The 9630-nt window shown below is 46.7% G+C and overlaps 1 protein-coding gene across 2 annotated transcripts in view; it reads right to left on the reverse strand.

Annotated features, from left to right (window-relative positions):
- TTC17 (tetratricopeptide repeat domain 17) overlaps window positions 1–3610 on the reverse strand; it is an 88104-nt gene extending 84494 nt beyond the window's left edge. For both annotated transcript variants that reach the window (XM_065403195.1, XM_065403196.1), the window contains exon 1: window positions 3458–3610. In XM_065403195.1, the coding sequence (XP_065259267.1) occupies window positions 3458–3610 (153 nt within the window). The remainder of the gene's footprint in view (window positions 1–3457) is intronic.
- Between the last annotated feature and the right edge of the window lie 6020 nt (window positions 3611–9630).

Consider the following 9630-nt stretch of genomic DNA (forward strand, 5'->3'; position numbering starts at 1 on the left):
GAAATGCATTTACAATATGCCAGACAGTTCCTTGGTGACAACGTTCACAGTGAACAATGATCACATGTTCATCCAGCTGAGGTCAGAAAAGCATACACTAGCTGCTGGGTCATCCCTGTGTCCTCTAAGTCTGTAGTTTTTAATAAATGATTTACCTTGCCAATGCCAGCACAAGACAAGTTAGAGATTGTTGCTTTCTGCAATGAAACAAAATGACCTGAAGTCCAAACAAAATCATGCCATTAATGAACTGAAACCCTCAAGATTATAAGTACCCTCTCCTTGGTAGAGAATTCCTTCAACAGGATATGCTGGATATATGTTAACTTACAAAATGTTCTTTGCTGAAGGTTACTACAGTTTTTGCTGCATAAGCCTTAGTTATCAGAAACAGATAAGACTACAACCTCAGTCATCTCTGGTGTTGTACAGCATTTGTATTTGCTAGGATACAAACTTAATGGCACCTAGATACTAATATATATATATATATATATATATATATATATATATATATATATATATATATAAACAAATAAATAAATAAATAAATAAATGAAAGCAACCTTCAGGAAATAGAACTTTGGAGCCTTTTTTATACAAACTATATCTCAAGGTGCTTTAATAGAAATACCACCAGAGGGAAGGAAAAATTAATAAGGAACCTGCTGAAGTAGAATATTTTCAGCCAGGATTGGAAAGGAGGTGGGAGATGATGAGGCAGAGACCTAGAAAGGATGTTAAATAAGATGCAGATGCAAAGGGGGCTTGCTCCAACAGTGCTGAGACTGTAAAAACAGATGGGGTATTTTCACATTCACTAGTAGAGCTTTATGCTATTGCAGCAAACGTCCAAGGTTTGCTTGACGAGAGAACAAAAGAAGTGCTTATTACTTGGAATGAATCCCTGGGGCAGTTGATACACCATAAATAAAAAGTGATGCTCCTTGAAATTTGTAGTACCTAAACTGAAGAGGAACTAGGCATGCTATTTTATATTTGGAAAAGTTGATAACCATAAGCTTCTTCAGTAATATTAGCAATTGCACTGTAGAAATTCAAACTGACAACAACGTAGATTTCAGTTTAATAGGAACAGCCAGGCATCCCCAACTAGAACACTGAGAAAAACACTGCTTAATAGGGATTTCTCTTCCTGGGTTTTTCTAGGATAATATTACCTTCTGACTAAGAACGCTGGGATGTTTAGCAATCTGAAGGTCTTCCTGGAAGAGAAAAAAACGCCTAGACAGAAGCCATTACTTTCTCAAAACTGGAACTTCCCATCCATTCTTCCTACCATCATCCAGAGAATTTAGATCTCATTCGGAAAGATGCACTGAACAATTGCACCACCTTATGAAGAACAATCATAGTTACAAACTACTGAAACAACAAGGAGTCTGGTGGCACCTTAAAGACTAACAGATTTATTTGGGCATAAGCTTTCGTGGGTAAAAACCCCACTTCTTCGGATGCATAGAGTGAAAGACTTTCACTCTATGTATCCGAAGAAGTGAGGTTTTTACCCACGAAAGCTTATGCCCAAATAAATCTGTTAGTCTAAGGTGCCACCAGACTCCTTGTTGTTTTTGTAGATACAGACTAACACGGCTACCCCCTGATAATAAACTACTGAAGAATAAGCCATCTCACCACACTTCATATAGCCACACTACATACAATTTAACAGCCCATTTCACTAGCCCCCCCTCCTCCCCCCAAGTAGCTCCTTCTTAGAGAGGGAAGACAGGATGTCTAAGTCTCTAACACACCTTTCCCTATTTTCTCTGATTCATCAATTAGAGAAAGGGAGAATATGCTCTGACTTTCTCCATTCTAGGGTTTCCTCTCCTCCTTTTCCTTTCAGAATGCTGAACTGGCTTTTGAACTGAAGTTTAGGCTAAAAGTCTATTTAGTGTAAAGTAGATTTTGATTGTTTCTCTTTACAATACAGAGGGAACAAATCAGTAAGAAAAGAGCAAAATCAATGGGAACTACTTTGCTTCAGTAATTGATTGAACTGGGAAACAAACCTTAGTATCAAAATGAAAAGCTGTGACCAAGAATATACAAATATTGTACAGTGGAGATAACAGCTAGCTGCATTTCAGTGCAAATATCGCTTCTGTCTCATCCTAAACCAGCCCATAGGAATGGGGAAGAGGATCAGGAGAGAAAATCCCAAACTCATCCATACTTCAGATTTTAACCATCACTAAAGCAAAGAGATTCAGCTACAAAAGCAACAGGCACAGCAGTCACTTTCCATGTCTTCCAGATAAAGGACAGTGAGATCTGCTAATACCAAAAGGATTGTTTGAAGCTTCACCACGGGGGTACTGAGCACTTATTGCATAGGAGAACTAAGCTACTTCCGGTGTTGTGACTCAGAACTCAGATTTCTTTTTCTTTTGTGTCACCATCTATAAATTTAGTGAGTTACACCCAGGCACTGAACCTGAATGTTCAAAACATAGCTTTAGTCTGAATTTACATTCAACTTCCCCAAGTACTTAGCTCTACTGATTAATAACCTCAATAGCCATTGAGGGCCTGCTGGGTTGTCAGTACTTCATTGGTGAATATTACAGAGTCTCTAATCAATTCCTAGAAACTCTGGTGCTACTTAAAACAGACATTCAGCCAACAGGCACCACACGTGAAGAACTAGCTGAGCAGTTATGACTATGAGCTAGTCAGTGAGATGAGCTCTCAGATCAGCCTGGCTTTGTACCAACACACTGAGTTCAGCCTAGGTATCACCACCCAGAACAAGTATTACCCTATACTAGGCTCAAGGAGTAGGAAGAAGTACCCATACCCTATGCAACAACCGTCAGGGAGTTTCCTCTGGAGAAATTACCATGTGACATCAACATGCCTCCATCTACAAAATGAAACCTACACATCTGCTCGTCCTGACCCTTTCAGCATCTTCTCTGGGACACTCTGGTACCAGACAGGGAAATGGCAGAGACAAAGTTCCATCAGTTGCCAAATGGAGGGGAGGGAGGAGAGAGGTGCATCTAACAGGGGTTCCTGCCCTGGGCACCTTGCAGGGATCAGACCTAACTAGGCCCACCCTGACCGGCAGCAGCAGAGAGATTCCCTGGGAACCGGCTCTGTGAGGGGGGCGAAAGAGCTATGGTAACCGGCGGGGAAAGTCATAGCAACAACGGTCACGCTGGGGAAGACAAGCGGGGTGGGATGGTGGGTGGGACGGACTTGTCACCATGGCGATGTCTCCAAGGGAACGGAGGGAGGGAAATGGCACGATGGCTTGGAGAGGGGTGTCGTGGGACAGACCCAATGGGGATACCCTAAGAGATCTCCATGGCGACAGCAGGGAGGCGGTTTCCACAGTCTCGTTGAGAACTGGCTACCCCCACACTATGGGGGTGTTCGTCCTGGGGTGAGGCATCTCCAGGGTGACGGTCTTTATAGGACCCCTTACCTGCTGCTGTATCTTGCCATCCTCGGTGACCACCCAGTGAGTGGTGGCGGCGCCGGGCCGTGCCCCTAAACCCAGCAGCAAAGCCAGGCCCAGCACCCGGCCCCATACCGGCCAACGCCGGCCCCACCCGGACGCTCTTGTTGCCGCCGCCATCTTCCCCGATCCCAGCCTTCCTGCACTACCCGGAACCGGAAATGCCTGCTCCGCCATTTTGGGGTGGGAGCGAGGGCAAGGAGAGGGCGGGACTCTGGCCCGTCCGGAGGGGAGGGGGTGTGTTTCCTCTGTCAGCGGCTTCTCTTGCCCTGGGGTGCTAGAGCCGCTCTGGTTTCGGCTGCCTGTACGCGCCGGGTCCTAAAGCTGAGGCTGCAGCGGGCCGGGCTGCAGGGGCTTAGGCCTGGGAAGGGCGGGGCCGAGCGCTCTGCTGGGAGCAGGAGAGCCACGACTCTCCCCACTGGGGCCGGGCCTCTCGTCGCGCCCAGGTGAAGGGCTGGAAACAGGAGAACAGTCCCAAATGTCCCTTGTGCGGTTCCCCCCGCTGCAGGGCCTAGGGGGTGTGCTCGGTTCCCCCCGCTGCCGGAGCGGGGCCTGGGGGGGGGTGTGTGTGCTCGGTTTCCCCCGCTGCCGGAGCGGGGCCTGGGGGGGGTGTGTGTGCTCGGTTTCCCCCGCTGCCGGAGCGGGGCCTGGGGGGGGGGGGGGTGCTCGGTTTCCCCCGCTGCCGGAGCGGGGCCTGGGGGGGGGGGGTGCTCGGTTTCCCCCGCTGCCGGAGCGGGGCCTGGGGGGGGGGTGCTCGGTTTCCCCCGCTGCCGGAGCGGGGCCTGGGGGGGGGTGCTCGGTTCCCCCCGCTGCCGGAGCGGGGCCTGGGGGGGGGGGTGCTCGGTTCCCCCCGCTGCCGGAGCGGGGCCTGGGGGGGGGGGTGCTCGGTTCCCCCCGCTGCCGGAGCGGGGCCTGGGGGGGGGGGGTGCTCGGTTCCCCCCGCTGCCGGAGCGGGGCCTGGGGGGGGGGGGGTGCTCGGTTCCCCCCGCTGCCGGAGCGGGGCCTGGGGGGGGGGGTGCTCGGTTCCCCCCGCTGCCGGAGCGGGGCCTGGGGGGGGGGGGTGCTCGGTTCCCCCCGCTGCCGGAGCGGGGCCTGGGGGGGGGGGTGCTCGGTTCCCCCCGCTGCCGGAGCGGGGCCTGGGGGGGGGTGCTCGGTTCCCCCCGCTGCCGGAGCGGGGCCTGGGGGGGGGTGCTCGGTTCCCCCCGCTGCCGGAGCGGGGCCGGGGGGGTGCTCGGTTCCCCCCGCTGCTGGAGCGGGTGCCCCCCAACCCCAGCTTTACAGAGAGGAGCCGAAGAGAGCCCCCGAAAGGGGAACGGCCGTTACCGCTGCAGCGGTGGTCGCCCGAGGGGCTGACCTGTCCCCTGCATCTCCGCGGCTTGTCGGCTCATCTGGCCTGTACTGGTCATTTAAAGGCCGACTTGGTTAGCGAGGTCGCTGCTGCTCACAGCGTGTGAGGCAAGATCACAGTTACGTGGAGATCTGCGCTATGGACTCCGAATGCCGACTCCTTTTGGTGCCAACAGTTGACAGTACTTGGGAGCTGTTACGCCCTTTTTTGTTTTCCAGTTGAGAAGGTGCCTAGGAGAGACCCACCAAGGGGCATCAGAGCTTCAGGAGCCTAGCAGGGTACCTGAACTCCCCTGAGGTGAAGTCAAGCCAAGTCCAAGAAGCCCAGCAAAGCATGCATGCTCATATTCTAAACATCTGCCCAATCTAGTGGGAATGGCATCTCCATTTGTTGTCTTAAGTAGGTAGAATTTGATAGAGTACTGCTAATTTTCTTTCTCCATGCTGGCCCTTACCTGAACCCTGACCCAAGGGCTGAGTGGTTGGTAGGGTGACCAGATGTCCCGATTTTATAGGGACAGTCCCGATTTTGGGGTCTTTTTCTTATATAGGCTCCTATTACCCCCCACCCCCTGTCCCGATTTTTCACACTTGCTATCTGGTCACCCTAGTGGTTGGGGCCCAGGCCTAGTGCGGACAACTGTTGCTGTGCTCAAAGCTGGAGAAATGGACCCACCCATGTGTCCAAAAGCCAACCCCAGACCTAATCCTGTGAACTCTTCTTCCCTCTTTGCCTGCTGCCTCCTCCCCTGCATGCTCTTTTCTGTCCCCCACAACCTCTTTCCATTCCTTACTTCTTCATTCTAGTTTATTCTGCCCAACTCTTGCTTTCACTCCTTCAGCCTGTACACTCCCCTACCATATTAAGGGCTTAAATATGTACTTGACTCCTAATAGCCAAAGAATTAAACTAAAATGATGGTGGTACTGTCTAGGAGCAACACAGAGTTGAAAAGTCAAGCCTCTTTCTTCCTCACACTCAACCACTGGGATTCCTGCCAAGGTGCTGTCCCTGGAGTCTGCTGACTGCTTTGGGGTTCCCATCTTTTGTAGGCTCTGGCTAGCCACCCGCTAATAAATTTGAAGTGTCTACTTCAAAACACCTCTGGCTGCTAGGAAGGTGAATCAGCATTTTCTCCCCTTCTTCTAAGTCTCCTGACTTCTCCAATGTATAAGAGAATCTCCCCTAGCCTCCCATTTTAAGTTTTCAGCCCTAGTGAATAGTTCCAGTGGTTTCTATGGCAGCTGTGCAAAACTTACACAAATGAAAACAGAATGAAGTGAACCTGCTGCTTTTCAATGTGGTCAGTTTTCACTCTGCTGTAGCTTGGGACTCTGAGAAGCTTGAGGTGCTAGAGTTGTCTGCAGATTCAGACAGACAGCCCTGTGTAGGCTTATACTTTTACTTCACATTTGGAAGGTCATCTTCAAACCGACATAGACTAGAGCCTTCAATTATTCTTATCATTATTCTCACCACTGTGTCCTATCAGGAGAAACGACTTTTTTTTTTGGGTGGTGTTATTGTGTGAGGAGTAGGTTGAGTGTTCATCCTGATTTCCTGCAGAAGTGAGTTGCAGATTTGTGGGCCAGTCTATGTCAAAACTCTGTCTTTATTTTGAGAACACTCACCATTGAGAATGATAGCTCCATCATATCCGTGGAATGTAGCTGGTTAGGACGGTAATATCAGGTAGGCTGAAATGGTCCCTCACGTGACTTGGGCCATTCCTACAATAAATAGGCTTTGAGGTCCATGACTAAGTTGCAAACATTTCCTGACCACTTGTGGAGAGGAAGCTAAAGTCTTGTCTTCAATTTTTTTGTTTTGTTTTTTAGCAACTGGCATAACTACGCTGATGCAAACTTTATTGTAGAGCTAGTCCATTTGTGCAAACTGCACCTTGAATCTGTACAGTTTACCCATTTCAAACAGGCAAGGCATAAGACTTCAGATTTAGTCATCTAAGAAGATAACTTGGTTGTCCCAAGTTTTGGAGTTGTGGTTCCATTCTGTCACATACATTAAGATTAAATGTTGTTGTGATTTTGTAAAGGCATTTTTCTGCATCCTGCTTGTTCTATTTTGGACTGCTGGGCCTGGGATTTATCATTTGTATTTATCATTTTTTTTAATGTGACAGTCTTATGTCTAGTTTTGTCTTCACTTTTAATGTAAATTAATGCCACTTCTACTACTAGTCAGAGATGGAAGCTATATCATAATTTATTTAAAATACAGTAATTCTAATTCCTTAAATTATGCATATACAAAAGCATTACATTGTATATCACTTAACATATAACATCTAACAAAACCACAAAATAAATGAAAAGTTCAGTCATCCAACAGTACATACTCTTCACATTCCTCCATGCCTAGGCACAGACTTCGCTAACAGCAGAACCACCATATACTACACACACCACAACTTTGACTCGGGTCTTACAGGGATACCAGAATTTCAGAATCTCCTTTCCCCAAATTTGCTCCCACAAGGCAGAATGAAAGTTGCAACATGTGATTTGTGTTGGTTGTGCTAGTCTCAGCTTTTTCAACGAGTTAATGACAGGGTAGGTTTGAAGGGTTAGTAACAAGCTAGTGTTTGTTAACGTAGAAAGCTCAAAAACTTTCACTGGAGTTAGAAGTGATTGTTTCTTAAAATTAAGACCAATTAACTCAAATTTAACAAATTCTCTTAATCTTCAGAAAATTAAGTTTATTTCCTGTAACACCTAATAAGTTCAATTCCTGCTTTAAAAGAAGCACTGAAGAGAACCTTAAATAAGGAATTGCTACTGGCACCTTCATAGTTATGGATAATGTCCTCCTGGCTGGGAATCCAGATCTCCATATGCAGAATAGCCCTAGTCCAGTGATTCTCAAACTTTTCTACTGGTGACCCCTTTCACATAGCAAGCCTCTGAGTGCGACCCTCCTTACAAATTAAAAACACTTTTTTATATATTTAACACCATTATAAATGCTGGAGGCAAAGCGGGGTTTGAGGTGGAGGCTGACAGCTCATGACCCCCTGAGGGGTCCCAACCCCCAGTTTGAGAACCCCTGCTCATGTCTAATCCTTTGCTAGAGCTACCTACTCTTGCTGCTGAATGCTCAATCTGAAAATGTGCACAACTAGATTCTGTCCTTCTCCATCTTCAAACTCAGAGAATAGCCTGATGGATATAGAACCATCTGCATTATGCTGTTTCACTAATAGTGGCATCAGATTCTGAAATGTGCTCTGCTACACATTTGAAGGCTTGTTTCTGATTTATTGTGGAAAACCAAGTTCTGCTACTTCAGTACTACAGGGCATTAAGGTCAGTGCTTCCCCTAAGATCACCAATTTAAAGGTATATGGAATGATATTGAAAAGCTTTTAAATATGCAGTTGCACTACTAGCTGTGGATTTGATGGTGTTTACATGTCATTGTAGAGGCAGTCATTTACAGAGCACTTTTTCCTTCTCCTTCATTACCTGAGCAAAGTGACCTAGAGATTTAAAGCATACAATGCCATAATTATTGTAATGAGACAATTCTATTTGATTTTATTACTAGGACACTGTGTGCAGTCAAAGCATTGAAGTCTTATGAATGGTGGCTGCAGTAGGCCTGGTGAAACTGGCATCTGCCTGTAACCCGCAAGCTATATTTTCCCTATTAAAATCAAACCAAAGTGTAGCTTCCAGCTCAGTTTACAAGGTTGTGCAGATTGCTGCGCTGCCTTTTCTGGGTTGAATGGAAACATTAAACCATTGCTGGTCTTCTTGGAAGGAAACTGAACTTTGCCTTTGAACTACATGGAAAATCCAAATCTCTCCCACTCCCTACCTCTCATCACAGTAGTAACAGAACACATTCAAGCATCCCAAGCCATGCTCAACAGTGCACTTTCTGAAGGTATTGTGTGGCTGACTGGCAGCAGTACCCAATGTCATTGAACCTTCCCATGATTTCTTTACTGAACTTTTCTGGAATGCAGGAAACTTGACATACACTTCCTTGCTCTGAAGGTACTTCTGTTTGATTTAGATTTTTGGACAGTAGCCTGAGGAGGTCTGAAACCTTAAATTTGACCCTATAGGCATCTGGAAACCAGAGAAAAGAGCAAATCACAGCAATGGTGTCTCAGCAAGCCTGTGTTGCTGGACAGATAGCCTCTGTGAGTACATTCATATGGCCTCCAAGCTTGTTTACTATAATTCTCTCTACCTATGGCTGATGTTTTATTCCTTTCTTAAAAAGAAAACTACCTTAAATTGATTCAGATTAAAACAGCCTAAATCCAAATCAACATATGGGCTTAAGTTTCTTCTAAAGCGGAGACATGCTTCCTGGAAGTCTGACTACTTGATAGGATTTTCAGGCCAAGCAAATTCTACCAAATAAAATGAGGCAGAGAGTAGATGGAAGTAAACTCATTTCACAGAGATCATTTCAATAGCCTCTAGCTGCTAATGAATCTAGTCACTGCCAATGGGAGTTTGGATCTACAATGCTATACACTACTTTCCCCAAGCAAGATATGTTCATACTGGCATCCCACCTAAATAAAGGTAACTGCAAAGAACTTGACTTAGGAATGAAAAATCAAATGCACAGCTATATGAAGAATAACTAGCTAGATGGCAATACTGCTGAAAAGGATCTGGAGATTATAGTGGATCACAAATTGAATGAGTCAATATAATGCAGATGCAAAAAAGGCTAATATTCTGGGGTGTATTAACAGGAGTTTTGTCAGTAAGAGACAGGAGGTAATTGTCCCACTCTGCTTGACACT

The sequence above is a fragment of the Emys orbicularis genome, chromosome 4 (assembly GCF_028017835.1).
Source record: "Emys orbicularis isolate rEmyOrb1 chromosome 4, rEmyOrb1.hap1, whole genome shotgun sequence".
In the NCBI taxonomy this organism is placed as follows: Eukaryota; Metazoa; Chordata; order Testudines; family Emydidae; genus Emys; species Emys orbicularis.